Genomic DNA, 18,130 nt, shown 5'->3' on the forward strand with positions numbered 1-18,130 from the left:
TTTGGGAAGATGGAAGGTTCTGGAGATGGACAGTGATGAACTGGTTGCATGACAATGTGAATATGCTTTCCACCGCCAAGCTGGACATACAAAAATGTGTAAGATGGTACATTTCATGTTATGTATACTTTACCCACAATTTTTTTAAAAGTCATTGATTGAGGTTCTTAAAGGGGGCTTTACTTCACAAAGTATCTTAAATAAGGGTTTGGGTGGGAGATGGATATAGGAAAATCCTGAGGGTGTCCTGTGAAGGTCAGAACCTTGGGAAATATCAAGACTATACAAGCTGAGGACTCAACCCAGAGCTGACCCTGAAAGACAGGAGGCTAAAGCTGGTGTTGTCACTGTTATTATTATTATTAGCTACATGGTGTCAAATGCTCTATGTTTGCACTCTGCCGGGTGCTCAGCCAGCCAACTTTCTAGATACTCTGGGTGGGAATGATGTCAGGTTTGGAGATGAGAGAGAAGTTCCCGGAGCCTGGATTAAAAGCTCCGCCTGCCTCTCGGCTCCCCTAGGGCAGTCCCACCAGGTAGCCATGGCCGGGCCCCTAAGTCCCCTCCCCGGGTGGGCCAGGATGTGCGTCGCTCCCCGCAGCCACCCAGCCTCCCATAGCCTAGCTAAAGGCAGGGACTGGACTCCGGCCCACACGGGGGCCATGAGGGGGCGGGCAGGAGGCTCCCAGATCCCTCAAATCCAGGGCAGGGCACAGTGGCTGGGATCTGGCTCTCCTGGGCCTGGGTGAAGGGTTTAGCAGCAGGAAGGAAGGTGGGGTCAGGCGCCCACACCCAGCCCCGCCTGGGGAGTTTGGGAAATCACTGTGCGTGCGTGGAGTCAACTAGGAAAACAGGGCAGCCGGGCAGGTGTGCGAGGGCCGACGTCATGCTTTCTCTCCGTTCAGACGGTAGTTTTATGGTATGTGTACTTTACCAGAACTGAAAACAAAAGCTGAAACAAAACAATTACAGGGAAGAATGCTTCTAACGATGGAAGGGCATGAATGACATGCTAAGTGAAAACAAAGTAGGTAATGAACATGTAGCAACACCCAAATCTTTGTAAAAAAATATATATATACATACATATACATATACATACATGTGCATATATGTATGTGACTTCTTAGAGCTGAAAGTGATCAGTATCGACCGCATGACTTATCTCCAGACTACAGAATCATCAGTGACTTTAATTTCCGCTTTGCAAACTTGTATTTTCTATGATGCACCTGTTACTTGGTGGTTACCAAGACCCAGAAAAGTCCGGGCACCTGGTCAGCCTCCTCGCCACCCCCCATGGGGGTCTACCTCCCACCCTGATCTCCCCAGGGTGGGATGCCCACGTTGCATGAGACGGCCCAGGGGCAGGTGAGCGGGAGAGATGGAGGGCTGGCTTTAGCTGGCCTGGGTTTCACCACGTGATAAAGGAAGAAGTAGCCGAGGGGGCTGGGGATACACGTCCGGGAGTCACTGTAATGGCGTAGTGACAGGCCGCGGCTCGCAGGTGGCGAGGGGCAGGCGGAAGGGGAAGGACCCGCAGGTGACAGGGTCTAGCGGAGCTCAGGGCTTGTCTGAAGAGGAACGCCAAACGGACTGCGCTGGAAGGGCAGGAAGCGAGGGTCGGTGGGCAGGGTGCTCCCGGCGTTCGCACGCTGGAATGTGGTGCCGTTTGGGGAAATGAGAAGGTCCCGAGTAAGATGGGGAGAGCTGGGGGCTGAGGCAGAGCCGTAGGAATTGAAAGGCACGTGCCCTGAAGGATCAGCCAGCTCCGCGGGCCTCGACTGAGGACGATTCTGCCCCCCTGGGGGACACTCAGCTGTGTCTGGAGACATTTTGGGTTGACTTAGGGATGGCGGGGGGGCTTCTATTGGCATGGAGGGGGTGGAGGCCAGGAATGAGGTTCCCCATCGGACACTGCACAGGGCAGCCCCTGCAAGCGAGAATGGTCAGCCCCCCACGCCAACAGCACCGAGGTTGCGGAATCCTTATGCGGACACTGAGGTCACTGCGCGTGGTGCCCAGAGAAGTTTCCAAGCAAGGAGAAATGAACCAGGAGGCAAAATAGCCAAGGGCTGGGAGGACATGACCTAAGGGTCGCCAGACAAAGCCTCAGGGACGGGTAGCGGAGTATTGTTTGAGGACCTGAGATTCGACATTGCAGAGTTTCAGGGAAGAGTCAGAAGCAAAGATGGAACCAGGACACCTACCTCACCCCAACAGCGGCAAGAGCTCAGGGAGCAGGGAGGGCAAAGAGCCACGATTTAGGAGCTTACAGTCCTCAGGAGGCAGCCAGGTTTCTGTTGGGGGAAATAGGTGAAGGCAGTGTTCTGAGGACAGGTTGAGAACCTAGGGAGTTTTGCTGTGGAAGGACTGTGACTTTCTGGGGGGTGCACAACGGAAGCAGTTCAAGATTTGAGGAGGGCCATTAAAAAATGAAAAGGCATTCCATTAACTGGAAGGAGATATCTGGAAATATGTATCTGATGAAGGACTTATGGCCACAATATATAAAGAACTCTTACAGTTTAAGAAGAAGAAGGCAGACAAAATGCAAAGGGCTCCACACTGATGCTTCGCAAAAGATGTAGAGATGGCCAAAAGGCACGTGAAAAGATGCTCACAATCATTAGTCAGAGGGGAAAAGAATAGCGTAACCACAGTGAGATACGGCAGCACACCATTGCAAGAACTAAGATTTGAAGACAACCACTGTCCATACAAAGTCATACTGATGAAGTGGAGCAACTGGAACTCTCATACGTTGCTGGTGGGCCTGTAAAATGGTGCAACCACTTCGGAAAATGATTTGGCAGCTTCTCCAAAAGTTAAATACACATCTTCCATATGATCCAGCCATTCCACATTCGGTATTTACCCAAGAGATGCAAAAATGTATGTTTCCACAAAGTCTCGGACACAAATGTTCACAGCAGCTTTATTTGTGAGAGCCCCAAGCTGGAAATGACCCAAATGTCTATCAGCTCATGAACAGATGAAACTCCAGCACATCCACAGCATGGAATATTATTCAGCCATGAAAAAGAATGAACCAACGAATACACACAATAGCACTGTGAATTTCAAGATTATTATGCTGAATGAAAGGAGCCAGTCACCAAAGACTGTATTCCATATGATGCCACTTATACAACATTCTAGTAGAGGGAAATCTAATCTAGAGTGACAGAAATCAGATCAGTGGTTGGGGATGAGGATAGGAGAGGGCTGACTGCAAAGGTACTGAACACATCTTTTGGGGCTGACAGAAATGTTCTCTATCTTGATTGGAGTAGCATGGTGGTTATGCAGATCTGCCCAAATTAATCAAGCTGTACCCTTAAAATGGAAATCTCTAGTATCTACAGGATTCCTTTTGCTTATGACAATTTCTGTTGCTTTTGACCAACAACCATGACTGGCGCATCTGCCCCCACCATTACCTCACACACCCACTCTCCACCCATTACCGTTCCCTTGTTGATTGAATAAGTGCTCACTGAGTGCCCACTATGTGCCAAACGCTGTCTGAGATGCTGAAGTAAGCGGTTAAAGGAAGTGGAGAAAAATCCTTGCTCTGGTGGGCTTACATATCAGCAGAGGAGACAGACAGTAAACAAAATAAGCATTAAACGTATAGTATGAGAGCCCTTCTCCAACGCCAGTGCCCATCTGGATCGCCTGGCAATTCTGTGGACAGGCAAATTCCTATTCGGCGGGTCTGGGGCGTAGCCTAAGAGTGCATATTTAACAAGAACCGGCTAACGGTGACACTGCTGGCCATGAAGCATGCTCTGAGTATGAGGTACTCTGCTAACAAATTCTGTGTCAAGAAAAATAAAGCAGAAAACAGCGATAAGGTGTGCGAGGAGATGAGGGTAGAGTCTTTTATTTGTTCTTATCAAATGTACATCACAGTGGTTCAACAGTCCACCTCCCCCTCATCCCACCCCTGCCCACAGCCCTCCCTCTTCATAACCACTACTCACTTCTCAGTGTCTATGAGTCTAATGCTGTTTTTGTTCCTTCTGTTTTGCTTTGTTTTTATATTCCACAAATAAGTGAAATCATATGGTATTTGCCTTTATCCATCTGGCTTATTTCACTGAGCATAATACCCTCTAGCTCCATCCATGTTGTTGCAAATGGCAGGATTTCTTTTCTTTTTATGGCTGAATAATATTCCATTGTGTATATGCACCACATCTTCTTTATCCATTCGTCTACTGATGGACACTTAGGTTGCTTCCATATCTTGGCTATTGCAAACAGTGCAGAGATAAACATAGGATGCATGTATCTTTTTGAATCATGGATTTTGTTTTCTTTGGGTAAATTCTTAGGAGTGGGATTCCTGGGTCAAATGCTATTTCTATTTTTGGTATTTTGAGGAACATCCGTACTGCTTTCCACAGCAGTTGCACCAATTTTCAGTCCCACCAACAGTGTAAGAGGGTTCCTATTTCTCTACATCCTTGCCAGCATTTGTTGTTTCCTGTCTTTTGGACAGTGGCTATTCTAACTGGTGTGAGGTGGTAGTTCACTGAGGTTTTAATTTGCATTTCCCTGATGATTAGTGATGGGAAGCATCTTTTCAAGTGCCAGAGTGGGATCTTTGACTTTAAATAGAAGCGTCAGAAGGTGAGCATGGACTTGATGGTGGTGGGAGGGAGCCATGGGCGGGAAGAGCATTTTAGGCAGAGGGAATAGCCCATGCGAAGGCCCTGGGTTAGGATGTGCCTGCTGGTCAGGGGGCCTGTGTGGCTGGAGCAGAATAAGCGAGGGGCAGAGGGGAAGGTGGTTAAGTCCGACAGTTACGGGGCCAGAGGGAACACCTATCAGATTGTGTAGAGTGGTGTGGACAGTTCTTAGGATTTTGAGGTGACTGTGGCAGGAAGCCATAGAAGGATCCCAAGAATGACATGAGCTCAGCTTTTAGTTTTTGAAGGCTTCCTCTGGCCGATGCGGGGAGAGGGGCATGCAGGAGGGCAGGAGTGCAAGCCGGGATGCACAGGAGGAGGTGACGGCAGCTGTCCAGGCAAGGGAGGAGGCATGGGGCAGGGGGCAGTGTGGACAGGCAAGGAGGGACTGAGTTCTAGCTAACCTTGGGAGGCTGAGCCCCTGGGATCAGCCAACAGATTTTGGGTACCGTGAGGACAGAGAGCAAGGATGATGTCACGTTTTTTGGCAGGAGCAAGTGGAAGGAAGAAGAAGCAGGCATAGGGCTGGGGACTGCGATTAATAATTCATTCAAACATGTTCATTTTGAGGTGCCTATTTAGACATCCAAGGGTAGGTGGGAGGGAGGGAGGGAGGTCTGGAGCTCAGAAGAGATAAAGCTGGGAAGCATTACATGCGTGAATTTAAAGCCAGGACACCAGAGGAGATGACTGAGTGCATGTGAATAAAGAAGATCAAGGACTGAGCCGAGGGACTCTCCAAGGACAGGGGTCTCTTTAAAAGACAAATCTGATAAGAGAAAAAGGAAATCTTTCATCACAACCAAGACACCCATCAACAAGGGGCTGGTGAAATAAATGATGGGTCTTCTACAGAGTGGAATGCCATGCAGCCCCCAAAAAAGTGGAGGGTGGGTGGCAGCCTGCCTGCAGTGACTGGCATGCACCCTCTGCCTGTTCTTTCCTCCCTTCCACCCAGCTCTTGGAAGGTGAGGAGGGCCCCCAGCCTAGGGATGGTGGAGGGGTGAGTGGAAGGAGGTCTCTGGAGACTTACGGTGCAGCGCCACCCTGCCCACCCTGGGTGCCCACCTCCAGACTATGACTTGGAGAGAAAGACATTTCTATCCTCAGTTGCTGGCGCTTTGGGGCTCCCCTCCCTTGAAGCCATACCTAACTAATAAACCCTAGATCAGAGCTGGCACTCAATAAATATCAGTCATATTCCACCATGGATACTTGATCTTTTTTTATTAATTTAGAAATTTAGATGATTTAATCAGGCCCCTCTTTCTAGACACATACGTCCAATTCCTTGCTAATGTCAGTGTGGCAGTCGGTCTCCGGAGATAGCCACGGTCACCTCCTCCTATCTCCTGTGCCCCCACCCCTCCTCACACCAAGAGGCGACATCCCCTCCCCCTGCCCTTGAGTCTAGGTTGGGCGAAGTGACTTGCTCTGACTGACAGAATGTAACAGAAGGGCTGCCACATGATTTCTGGGCCAAGCTTTTAAGAAGAAGCTGGTTACCGTGTGAGCAGTAAAGACCACCATTCTGTGAGGAAGCCCAAGCAGCCACGTGGAGAGACGTCCAGCCAGCCCAGCTGAGCTCAGACACATGACCACAGGATGTTCACGTGGCTCTTCCCACCCCAGCAAACCCCATGGAGACAACAAGCACTTAGCTGAGCCCGGGCCACATTCCCAGATAGCGACAAATAACAAACTGCGGCTGTTTTAAACGCCTAAGTGTATGGGAGGGATTTGTACGCAGTAAGAGCTAACTGAAACAACAGGTGTATAAACAGCCCTGCCATAAAAAGCCTGCAGTGAAATCTTCATAATCTCCTTGGATCACTTCCTAAAAATTAATAACTAGAAGGGGACTGTGAGAATTTAAAATTTGGTGTCAACTTAGTTTCCAGATTAGTCGTGGTAATGTCCACCGGCCATTTGTGGGAGTACCCATTTATCTAGTCTCTACAGCCCTGAGCGTTTCCATTTCTTTCTTAAATTTTCAGTTTCTGTCAGTTTAATAAGGCTGTTTTGCATTCATCTCAGAAAAGGTAACAGTGATCGGAGCTTCTCTCTCTCACTATGGCGGACAGCCTAGAAGGAGTGGGTGGGATGAGCTAATTTGCAGCCAGGAATCAAAATACTTCTTCCTTCTGAAAGTTCTGAGCAAACAAAATTTGGAGGAATAAGGCACATATTAAATATTTGAGCGTCTACAATATGTCATGTTCTGTTCAAAAGCTGGGTTTTTTTGTGTGTGTTTTTTGTTTGTTTGTTTCTGCTATTTCAGGTCACTACCTACTATGAGAAGTGATTTTTTAACTGGGAGCAATTCTGCCCTCTCGGATGACCCTTGGCAATGTACGAGACATTTTTGGTTGTTATGATGGAGGCAGGGAGTTGCTATTGACATCGAGTGGGTGCTGGCCAGGGATGTTGTTCGTTCAGCATCCTATGACACACGGAATGGCGCCCCCACAAAGATTTATCCAACCCAGAGAGTCAATAGTTCCAAGGCTGAGAAACCCCAATATTTAATAAATGACATAGGATAGATAAAATAGGAAATATCAGAAGGCATTGCTCAAAGTAAAGGTAAGTATCATTTCATAAAATTTTTGTGTTTTTGTGTACTTGGACATTATATAAGATGTATTTCTCCTTGAATTGTAATAAAAAAGATTTAATAAATACCGTCCCAAGACCCACAAAGCTGAGTAAGACCACAGAGCATCTGGCCCCTGGAGCTCACATCCCACAGACAATAAAGAGGGAAATGAATGAATTGATGGACCTGTTTTGGGTAGCCAGTTAAAAAAGGCAAACGTTCCAGCAAGAGGAATCAGGGAAGGCTTCTCTAAGGAGGTGACGTTTGAACAGACATTTATGTGTTGGAAGGAGTTCAATTCAAGAAGCAAAAGCTGGATGGAGCTTCATTTGAGGAAAAAAAAGCCAGCCCAAGTTGCTGCTGGAGCCCAGGGAGGGAGGGAGGGTGGAAGGAGCTGGGAACAGAGGTCAGCAGGGGTGACTGGGAAGATCTCAGGCAAGGGAGGGACATGGTTCAGTTAGCTTTTAGAGGATCACTCAGGCTGTGAATGAAAAAGTAGCAGTGGTGCAGTGGGCCAGGGTGATGCTGGACCAGTGAGGAGCACATTCTCAAGGGCGATTAAAAAGGATGGAGAAGGTGAAAAGTAGTTGAACTCTGGACAGACAGAGCCGGTGCAACAACGGAGGCAGTGAGGGCCAGCGGAGAGGGGACATGCCCAGGTCAGGGACTGCGGGGGCTGTGGCATCTGATGGCCCAGCCCTTCTCCCTGGGGCAGGGTGGGAGCTCCAGCCCTAGGGGAACCGGTTGGGCAGGGCAACCCACCTGACTCACAACAGAAACTGGCACAGCCCATGCTGCCCACCTGCCTCCTCTGCCCCTGCTGGGGACATGCCACTCCCAGTGCCCAAATGCCAGCTCACCACCACCACCCCGCAATCCCCACCAGTGAGGCCTGGATCTGGGCCTTCTGCCAGGGGTGCCTCCAAGGCCTCCTCCAACCTCTTCTACTCCCATGTCCTTCTCCAGGTCTTGCCCCTGATTCCATAGGCAGGAGTGTCTGTGCCTTCCATCTCCCCATTCGACTGGGCCTCACTGCGAGCATGGAGGGGACAAAAACCACCCTTATCAGGGCACCCAGAATCAGTTTTAGAGACCAGCACCAAGGTTTTGGCTCTCTAGTGAACTCCTACCTATGTGTCAAAACCCACTTCAAATGGACCCTCATTTAGGAGGACTTCTTGGACCCCCATGGTTCCTGGTCTAATACATCAATAATTAATATTATCAGTTGCTAATACAAACTACGCACTTCCTATGGTTCAGGACCCATTTGGAGGACCTTGTGCACAAGAACCCTAGGATTTATTATCCTCATTTCACAGATGGGACACAGAGGCTCAGGGACACACAGCTGGTGAGGAGCAGAGCCCAGGCTTGAGCTCAGGTGGCTTAATACGCTGCCTCAGCAGCCGGTATCATTCAGTCCTTCCCTGCGAGGTGGATTTGATCATTGCCATCTTCAGATAAGACCCTTCAGGCCCAGCGGGTTAAGTGGGTGCAGCACGTGGGGAGCTGTTGACAAGACCATCAGCTCTTAACCTACATCCTTATCACCTCTTCATCTCTTGGTTCAAAGTGTAGTTGGTGAACACCTACTGTGTGCCAGACACCTTTCTAGGCTCTGGGGACAAAATCGGGGACAGTTCTGAGAAGGTGACATGCGAGCTGAAAGATTTTTAAAAGTCCGCTTTTGAGATGACATGGAAAAAGAGAGGCCCCAAATGGTTACCGGAAACTTTCCTGCTTCTGTCCCTGGACTATTCTCCTCCCTCTGCCAGGAATGCTTTTCCCCCCTTAATAAACTCCTATCCATCCTACAAAACCAGTTCCAATGCCCGGCCCTCCTGGGAAGCCTTTCCACACCGAGGCCCCAGGCTGGTCCACACCACCCACCTTTGGGCTCTTCCCAGAGTCTGGGGTCCCGCCCTCTGTGCCACGCACGACCGTAGATGAATGGGAAGGTCTCCGTTGCAGTCAGCCCCACCAGGTTAGAGGTTCACTGAGGCCAGGGGCCGAGCGGGTACGACGGAACTGACGTGCAAAATGAGGAACAACGACTGCGTCGGGAAGGGAGGTGGAACCCACGGCTCTAACAGCTCTCGGGCTCAGCACAGACCCACTTCCTCCTCTGGCCCCGCCCCTGCCCCGCCCAGCTTTCCTCTCGCGGGCGGCCCACTGGGCCAGGAACACGCGCGCAAGGCGCGCCGGGAGCTGTAGTTCCGCCATCGGACGGAAGCCGGGACGGTCGTGTGGCGGGATGTGGCCCGGAATACGGGTTGGGGGGGCCCGGGTGGCGACAGGCAGGTGCCCCGCGCTGGGGGCTCACCTCGCCGCCCGCCTCTTCCCGCAGCGGACGCCCGGGGTTCGCCTGGCCCCGCAGCAGAGCCTGCACGCGACAGCGGCCCGCGCCCTCCCGCTCATTCCCATCGTGGTGGAGCAGACGGTGCGGCGGCCTCGGGGACACGGCCCGGAGCGGGGGCCGGCGGCGCGGCCGGACCCGGGCCCTCACCCCCATCTTTCTCCCCCAGGGCCGCGGCGAACGCGCCTACGACATCTACTCGCGGCTGCTGCGGGAGCGCATCGTGTGCGTCATGGGCCCGGTGAGTGCCCCGCGCCGGCGCGGACCCCACGCGCCCCTTCGCTTGGAGCCCCTGGACCGTCTGACCTCTCCGCCTCGACTTTCCAACTAGGCTCCGCTCTGGCGCCAACCTGACACCCGCTTCCTGGGTACCTAGACCCTCCGACGCCCCCTCCTGGCCCCCAGTATCCCACCCCCGTTCACCAGCCACTTCCTCAAACCTTCTGATCTCTGACTTCCTCACCGATGATCCTCCTCCCCGTTCCTGGGCTCTAATCCCTCTTCCCAAGCCTCCTGAGCCCTTGCCTTACTGTGTCCTTAGCCCACTGACTCCCCTCTTCCTGCGCTCTAAACCCCCTAGGTCCCCAGCCACCCCCACCACATCCTCTCCTGGCTCGTGAAATCTTCCCGGCCTTCCTACTTGGGCTCTGACGCCCATGCTGGTTCCCTGGCGCGTCCTGTAACCGCCTCCCTCCATCCTCTCCCCACCACCCTCATGTGGGGCCACCCCCGCGCCCCCCACTTGCAGATTGATGACAGTGTGGCCAGCCTGGTTATCGCGCAGCTGCTGTTCCTACAGTCTGAGAGCAACAAGAAGCCCATCCACATGTACATCAACAGCCCTGGTGAGCAGGGCCTTCCTGCACTGCGTGACTCGGGACAGAGACCCCCTATCAGGGATGTCCTCTCTGGAGAAAAAAAGGCCGTGGAGATGCCTTCAGAATCCCAAAAGCATCTTGAAACGTCTAAAAGCTGCCTGTTCTTTGCTTTTTAGCCTGGGTTCAGAGTCGGCAGCTGGACCTGTCTCTTTGATCCCACATGTATCATTTTACCAACATTTTTTAATTGATAGATTCTACCACCCCCAATGCCCCCTGAAAAAAGAATAGCCGATTTTGAAGGTCTCCTGTGCCAGCACTTTTCTAAGCACTTTACAGGCATTCACCTCACAGCGGTTTCACGGGATAGGCGCTACTTAGTTATCCCCAATCTACGAGGGGACGTCGTGGCTGGGTAACTTGGCCCGAGTGACACAGATGATAAGCTGCCCAGCCAGGGGCATACCCAGGCGGGCTGGCTCCGGAGCTTCACTCTCAGCCCACCCCACTCTCCCGATTTCCAGTTTCTCGTGAAGATTTGGCAGACCTAGCTCCTTAGTCCACGTGCACATGTGGCCACACAGCTCACTCTGGGGGACGCACTCTCCTTTTTCCCCCACCACACTTGTGTCACCTGTTCTTGCCACCTCCCTGTCCCTGGAAGTATTTGCATTTGGGACCCCTGCATTAAAGGGCTGCTTCTCCACCAGTGTCCCCAGGACCAGGGGCTGCCATAGGGAAAGGATGGTGGGAGAAGCTGGCACAGGCCCTCACTTGAGCTCCTGCCCACAGGTGGCATGGTGACCTCAGGCCTCGCCATCTACGACACGATGCAGTACATTCTGAACCCCATCTGCACGTGGTGCGTGGGCCAGGCCGCCAGCATGGGCTCCCTGCTTCTTGCCGCCGGCACCCCAGGCATGCGCCACTCGCTCCCCAACTCTCGCATCATGATCCACCAGCCCTCCGGGGGCGCCCAGGTGAGTGCCAGGCCCTGCGAGCTGCTTCGGGGTGCAGGAGAGACAGGGTCTGGCCAGAAGGACTGACTGGGCAGAGGTCCAGGGGTGTCAGTGTTTTAAAATGCAGGTTAATTGTTGTTTAGACATGGCAAGGCCACCGTATCAGGAGAGAACTGCCAGCAACAAGACAGCTTGTTAGTTTCCAAGAGGAGGGGGCACAGCACACCCCAGGGCCACACGGGGACACACCAGGATCAGGCAGGAGGCAGAGGGGGCAGGAGGCTTTACTGTGGTTTCTGTGGGAAATAACGGTTGAGGCGAGATAAATGGGCTTAAGATTCACTGGCATGAATAATTTCTCGGGCTCCAGGGTGTAGGGACTGCCTGAGTTGTCTGGCCCTGGCCCTGGCCTTGGGGTGATCAGGGAAGGGGAATAGTGTCCCTGAGTGTGAGCACCCCAGACAGGAGGTGGGGGGCTTTATGTAAAGGTGTGCTTGTAGGTGAACTGTTTGCTCTCTACGAGTTAGCTGTCCTGGGAGGGGTCATTCCTTCCAGTGAGTGAGGCCCCACATGCAGAAAACCAAAAAATGAATCAATACAGGAAGCCTTCCTGGGGTGGTGAGGACAAGGCAGGATGTGGAGGGACTCACAAAGCCCTGTCCCACCTGCTTGAAAACACACAGCCTGAAGCCCAGGGGAGACTCCTGAGCCCCCATCTCCAGGCTCCCTGGGAGCAGTGACGGTTTCCATCTTCCTTGCCCCTCTTGCCCCACCCCTCCCCTGGCTGCATGTCCTCCAGGGCCAAGCCACAGACATCGCCATCCAGGCAGAGGAGATCATGAAACTGAGGAAGCAGCTGTACAGCATCTATGCCAAACACACCAAGCAGAGCCTGCAGGTGATTGGTGAGTGCCCTGCCCCCGGCCCCAGCCTCGCCCCCTTTACTTTACCCAGCACGCCTGTCCCCGCCAGGCCTTGCACCGAGCCTGGTCTCCCTACCGCGGCATTATTGACAATGGGGTTGTTGGAATCATCCCCAGTTGCAAAGCCCCTGTTCTAAACACCTTAAAAAGACCAGTTCACAAAATCCTCACAAAAACGTCATTGAAATAGTGCAAAGGTTTGAACAGCGGCCTCAACAAAGGACATTGTACATGGCCAAGAAACAAGAAAAGAGGCTCATGATCTTCTGTGATGATGTGTTAAAAATAATCGTTAGTTACTAGACACAGGCAAATTACAGCCACAGGGAGACCGTTCCAGCCCAGAACACTGAAAGCAGGAAATAGTGACACCACCGAATGCAGACAAGAGTGCGGAGCATCTGGAACGCCCTCCACCGCAGGCGGGGAGGAAGTGGCACACCTGCCCCAGAAAGCCGTTTGGGCTACTGGCTGAGGCTGAACATGCAAAAGGTGCTGTGGTTCCCCCACGGCGAATAACTGTCAGCAAATAACCAAGAGAATCGAGCACTTGCGTCCACCCACAAAGCTGCACCCCACAAAGCTGCAGACAGGAATGCTGAAAACTGCCCTGTTCATATGAACCCCCAATGGGACATTGCCCCAAATGCCCAGTCAATAGAATAGGTACCCTGGTGGCAGTTTATTTGCATGGCAACTAGATAGCGCAGTCCACAGCGGCACCCAGCAGCCTGGATGAATCTGGGTGGAAAAAAGCGAAGGCTCTATGACCCCACGTATTTAGAGCATAAAAACAAGCCTCGCTCATCTCTGGCATCAGGCCACTGTCAGCGTGACTACTCTTGGGTGGGAGGCGTTCATGGCTGGGGGTGGGCTCCAGAGTGGTGGTGTCAGGGCGTCTAACGCTGTCCTGTTTCTTGATCTGGGTGCTGGCCATGGGGGCCGATGGTCAGTCTGAAATTCTTCCCACTGTCCACTTACAATTGTGTCCTTCCCTGGATGTGTGTTATACTTTGATAACAAGTTAAAAAAAAAAGTGAAAAAAGTGAAACAGGTATTTTACAGATGGGGAAACTGAAGCACAGAGAGGGGAAGGCCAGGGTCACACAGGGAAGAAGGATGTGCACATACGGGCTCTTCATCTTAACCACACACATCCTGCCACCCACTTGCCCCGCAGAGTCGGCCATGGAGAGGGACCGCTACATGAGCCCCATGGAGGCCCAGGAGTTTGGCCTCTTGGACAAGGTTCTGGTCCACCCTCCCCAGGACGGTGAGGACGAACCTGAGCTGGTGCAGAAGGAGCCGGTGGTTGCAGCGGCAGAACCCGCCCCAGCAAGCACCTGAGCGCCAGACCCCATCCTCGGAGGAAAGTTGAGCCAGGCGCCTGCTGGACACCCTACTGCCCCTCCTTCCTGGGCCTGGAAGGACCCCTTGAGGAGCTCTGGATTGAGGGGTGCCCCTAAGGGCAGGTATCCTGGCAGAGACACTGATTTTCAATTAAATCTTTGTAGTCTTTGTTCCTGGTCTTTGGTGCTTTCCCTCCCTGCTCTCCACAGGGCACTTGCATGTGCCCTTCATGAGGTCCCTGCTGCTTTTGCACTGACCCCGAAGCCCTGACCTTGGACTCTCCAACTTCAGCAAAGTCTACGGAGCAAACACTATATTCCAGGCACTGTTCTAGGAGCCCTGACATATCGTGAAGAGAACACAAAAATCCCTGTCCTCAGGGTGTAGACAGTTTAAAAACAATCAGGGGACAAGGTATGCAGAGAGAGAGAGAGAGAGAGAGAGTGTGTGTGTGTGTGTGTGTGTGTGTACGTGCGTGACACTTTTAGATAGGGTGGTCAGCAAAGGCCTTGCTGAGAAGATGAAGTTTGAACAAAGACCTAAAAGGAGGAGAGGGAGGGAGGCAGCTTGGTATCTCGGGACACAGCAGCTGGACAGAGAGCATAGCAAGTGCAAAGGCCCTGTGGCAGGGCCGTGACTGACATGTGGAGGGATCAGGAGGAGGCTGCGGTGGAGTGAGCAGGTGGGAGAGTGGACAGATGAGGACAGGAAGGGCAGATCATAAAAGACCTGGTGGGTCTGAGCAAGGACTGAGGTGAGCCGGGGAGCGGTTTTTTTGTTTTTTTTTTTTGAGAGGGCATCTCTCATATTTATTGATCAAATGGTTGTTAACAACAATAAAATTCTGTATAGGGGAGTCAATGCTCAATGCACAATCATTAATCCACCCCAAGCCTAATTCTCGTCAGACTCCAATCTTCTGAAGCATAACGAACAAGTTCTTACATGGAGAACAAATTCTTACATAGTGAATAAGTTCTTACATGGTGAACAGTACAAGGGCAGTCATCACAGAAACTTTCGGTTTTGATCACGCATTATGAACTACGTGGAGGGTTTTGAGAAGAAGAATGAAAAGCAGGAGAATAATGGCCCCAATGGAGCAGTGGGAGAAAGCAGCCAGCACAGAAACCTGGAGACTAGTTAGAACAATCCAGGTTTTAAAGGCAGGGCTGAGAGGTGGGATGTGAAGTTTAAGAAAGAAAGTAATCTCCAAGTACTCTAAGGTTTTGGCCCAAAGCAGCTACACAGATGGAGACGGTTAACTGAGATGCAAGGGCCGCAGGGAGGAGGAGGTTTGGGGCAGGGATCGGGAGCTGGTGTGGGACATGTTATGTTTGATGTGCCTCAGACATCCCAGACGATGGGCAAGTCTGGGCGCAGAGTTGTGAATAAATACGTAGGTGACATCAGCCTGTCACTAACTTCCCAGTCAGGCCCAGAGCTGGCCACTGGGTTTGGCGCGGTGGAATCCCTGGCTGCCTTAAGCAAGAGCACTTTCGGCTTTGGGGGCCAAAAGCCAGACTGGAGCGGACCCATAGAGAAGGGGCAGGGGAACATCGCAGCCAGGCAAGTCTCTCGAATTTTGCTGTAAAGGAAAGCAGAGAACATGGGGCTGTCGCTGGAGGGAGAAGTGGGGCCAATGTACTTCTAAAAAGATAAGCCATCTTTAAAAAGGACCACACCACCTCATTTTCAAAAATTAGGTGTTTCATAATACCCAAATTTTCAAGCCTAAAATAAAAACAGTACAATACTCACTACAGTCAAATATTCAACCAGTGTTCAAGTTTCTCCAGTGTTCTTTCTTTAGCTTATTCAAACCAGCACCTAAACAAATCACATACCTTGCAACTGGTTGACGATATCTGAAGATTTCCCCTTGATGTCCCTCTCCCTCCTTCTCTCTTCTTGGAATTCACTCAGAGAAACAGGGTCGTCGGTGGACTTCCCGACCGCCTGGAAGTTGATGATGGGGCCGAGCAGCGCTGTGACAGCAGTCCCTGTTATTTCCCGTAACTCAGAAGTAATCTGTCTGATCAGATTCGGGTTCCACCTTTCGGCAAGTGACCTCCTGGCTGGAGGTGTGTGCTTCCACGAGACCCTGAAGTGGCCTGTCCCTCATGTTGACAGGTTAGGAGCCCACGAAGAGTCTCGTCTGACCCACTAAATATTCCAATAAAGGCGCAAAATAGTGATACGCCGACTCTAGCATTAGAGGAACAGGGATTTGGGGGTTTGTTTTATTTAGAGGGTGGAAGCCGGCCCGCTAGCGGGAATGACCCGGTAGATGGGGGGAAATGGGTGATGCCTCATTTTGACCTCAGACCGAAGCCCCTAACTCCACAAACTTGGTCCCACGCCCTAATGATGGCCTTGACGTCACTCCCCTGACCTCAGTACCCTTGACCCCTTCGTCTCAACCCGACTAGTTAACCTCTAATCCTAGACGACTTCATAACCACGACCTCGGCCCAAATCCTTCTATGACCCCTGACCTCGGACCCCAGACCAGATCCCACCGTCGCCCCACCCTCTGGAGGACGGACAGCCAATAGTCTTAGAGGCAGAGGTCGATAGCGTCCAATGACGGGAGAGAAGGAAGGTTCGCGGGATCCAATAGCGCGAAAGGACAGGCTGAGCAGCAACCAGTAACCTTGAGCAAGAGGCGGGACTCTGGGGAAGGCCAATCGCTGGAGGGAGCCGGCGCAGCCACAGCCAATGGCTCTGGGGCGGGGCTGCCCTGACCGGCCGCTGCAACGACCCGGCTCCGGGTTATGGCTGGGAGTGGGCTGCAGGTGCTACGGGCGCTGCCCGGGCCGGGCTGGGTGCGGGGCTCGGGCCCAGTCGTGCTGAGTCGCCTGCGGGACGCAGCCATGGTGCGGCCTGGCTTCCTGAGCGCAGCCGAGGAAGAGACCTTGAGCCGCGAGCTGGAGCCCGAACTGCGCCGCCGCCGCTACGAGTACGACCACTGGGACGCGGTGAGGCAGGCGCGCCGAAGGCGGGGCCTTGTCGTGGGGGCGGGGCCAGGGCGTAGAGGGCGGGGAGGGGGCAGGACCTGGGGGACGGGGACAGAGCCTTGCAGCAGCACGCGGATATTGGCCACGAGAAGTGCACTTTGGTGCTGAGGGCAGGGCCGTAATGGAGGCAGCACTGAAAGTGAGGCGTTTCTGCGGGGACAGGACCAACATTAGGGACGGAAACGGGTGTGGGGCGGGATGGAAGGTCACCGGCTGAGACGTGTGGGATCCAGTTGTGGGCGGAGACTGAGGCAGAATTGAATACTGGGGCGGAGCCAGCTCTAGGGCCGGGATCTGGGACTGAATTGGAGCCGAGCCTTAAGGTGGGCACAAAGGCCTGAGGCCCGACTTAGAGGGGCAGTGGTTGTGTTTGAGACCCAGGATCATGGGGTAAATAGGACCAAGGCTGTGAGTTGAGGTTGGGGTCTACGGTCCTCTGGGAAAACCAGCCGTTTGCACCCTGCCATGCCCCCCGCCGGGCCTGTGTCCCCATTCCCCCTGAGACATTCCTGGCTTGACCTGGGCTCTCTGTGCAGGCCATCCATGGCTTCCGAGAGACAGAGAAGTCACGCTGGTCCGAGGCAAGCCAGACCATCCTGCAGCGCGTGCAGGCGGCGGCCTTTGGCCCTGACCAGACCCTGCTGCCCTCGGTGCATGTACTGGACCTGGAACCTCAGGGCTACATCAAGCCACACGTGGACAGCGTCAAGGTGGGCAGAGGCCGGCGCCTTGGAGCTGCTGCTGCGGGGAGGGAGGAAGGGCTCCCAGGCCAGAGCCTGACCTGCCACCATGCTGCCTCTTGCAGTTCTGCGGAGCCACCATCGCTGGCCTGTCCCTGCTGTCTCCCAGTGTCATGCGGCTGGTGCACACGCAGGAGCCCGCCCTGTGGCTGGAGCTTCTGCTGGAGCCAGGCTCCCTCTACATCCTCAGGTACTGCCTGGCCAGGAAGCTCCACCCCACAGTGAGTCCCCAGAGGCCCGCCCAGCACTTGGAGCCGCTTCTCCTTTCAGCCCTCCCGGCAGAGGGTCCGCCTCCCCCTGCGCAGCCTTAGCCTCTGCCCTCTCTTGCAGGGGCTCGGCGCGTTATGACTTCTCCCATGAGATCCTTCGGGATGAGCAGTCCTTCTTCGGAGAGCGTCGGGTTCCCCGGGGCCGACGCATCTCAGTGATCTGCCGCTCCCTCCCAGAAGGGGTGCGACCAGGGGAGCCCAGGCAGCTACCCCGGACTTGCTGACCACCACGCCCTTCCCCCAGCTTCTTAGAGACGCTACCTGTGAATAAATTTGGAGAATGGACAAGCTGGCCTTCCTTGCACTGGCCGTTCGCTGGGGCAAGCAGCTGCACAAGAAGCCCAGGGCACCACCTGCTTGCCCACGGGGCACTAAGTGGTAGGGTCAGGGCAC

The 18,130-nt window shown here is 53.3% G+C and overlaps 3 protein-coding genes across 7 annotated transcripts in view; 2 read left to right on the plus strand and 1 right to left on the minus strand.

Moving 5' to 3' along the window:
* Positions 1-16,236, minus strand: part of ACER1 (alkaline ceramidase 1) — a 36,527-nt gene extending 20,291 nt beyond the window's left edge. The window contains exon 1 of one of the 2 annotated variants that reach the window (XM_017674767.3): positions 15,556-16,236. The gene's annotated coding sequence lies outside the window, so the exon portion shown is untranslated. Of the gene's footprint in view, positions 1-9,192; positions 9,337-15,555 lie in introns of those variants that run through there. The other variant, XM_037018546.2, reaches the window with a different exon arrangement.
* Positions 9,506-13,878, plus strand: CLPP (caseinolytic mitochondrial matrix peptidase proteolytic subunit). 2 transcript variants are annotated; one of them, XM_037018544.2, is made up of 6 exons: positions 9,506-9,742; positions 9,828-9,899; positions 10,407-10,503; positions 11,269-11,456; positions 12,235-12,340; positions 13,539-13,878. In XM_037018544.2, the coding sequence occupies exons 1-6, from the start codon at positions 9,557-9,559 to the stop codon at positions 13,703-13,705; spliced, it is 816 nt and encodes a 271-aa protein (XP_036874439.1). In that variant the 5' UTR covers positions 9,506-9,556; the 3' UTR covers positions 13,706-13,878. The 2 variants fall into 2 exon arrangements, with proteins under 2 accessions (XP_036874439.1, XP_036874440.1); XM_037018545.2 differs by having other exon boundaries at positions 13,628-13,878.
* Positions 16,237-16,349: 113 nt separating the features above from the next.
* Positions 16,350-18,029, plus strand: ALKBH7 (alkB homolog 7). Of its 3 annotated transcripts, none has more exons than XM_017674769.3 (4): positions 16,350-16,689; positions 17,265-17,438; positions 17,534-17,689; positions 17,799-18,029. In XM_017674769.3, exons 1-4 carry the CDS (start codon positions 16,486-16,488, stop codon positions 17,814-17,816), a joined length of 552 nt encoding a protein of 183 aa, XP_017530258.3. In that variant the 5' UTR covers positions 16,350-16,485; the 3' UTR covers positions 17,817-18,029. The 3 variants fall into 3 exon arrangements, with proteins under 3 accessions (XP_017530258.3, XP_017530257.3, XP_073076631.1); XM_017674768.3 differs by having other exon boundaries at positions 17,534-17,658; XM_073220530.1 differs by having other exon boundaries at positions 16,350-16,670.
* The last annotated feature ends 101 nt before the right edge of the window (positions 18,030-18,130 follow it).

This window comes from Manis javanica, chromosome 13 (genome assembly GCF_040802235.1).
Source record: "Manis javanica isolate MJ-LG chromosome 13, MJ_LKY, whole genome shotgun sequence".
NCBI lineage: Eukaryota > Metazoa > Chordata > Mammalia > Pholidota > Manidae > Manis > Manis javanica.

Bases quoted from the DNA above. Each gene is read 5' to 3' on its own strand.
- CLPP (XM_037018544.2), top strand. From the start codon at position 9,557: ATGTGGCCCGGAATACGGGTTGGGGGGGCCCGGGTGGCGACAGGCAGG. The intron at 9,743-9,827 runs GTGCGGCGGCCT...TTTCTCCCCCAG, and splicing joins CCATCGTGGTGGAGCAGACG to GGCCGCGGCGAACGCGCCTA. The intron at 10,504-11,268 runs GTGAGCAGGGCC...TCCTGCCCACAG, and splicing joins CATGTACATCAACAGCCCTG to GTGGCATGGTGACCTCAGGC.
- ALKBH7 (XM_073220530.1), top strand. From the start codon at position 16,486: ATGGCTGGGAGTGGGCTGCAGGTGCTACGGGCGCTGCCCGGGCCGGGC. The intron at 17,439-17,533 runs GTGGGCAGAGGC...TGCCTCTTGCAG, and splicing joins CACACGTGGACAGCGTCAAG to TTCTGCGGAGCCACCATCGC. The intron at 17,690-17,798 runs GTGAGTCCCCAG...CCTCTCTTGCAG, and splicing joins CCAGGAAGCTCCACCCCACA to GGGCTCGGCGCGTTATGACT.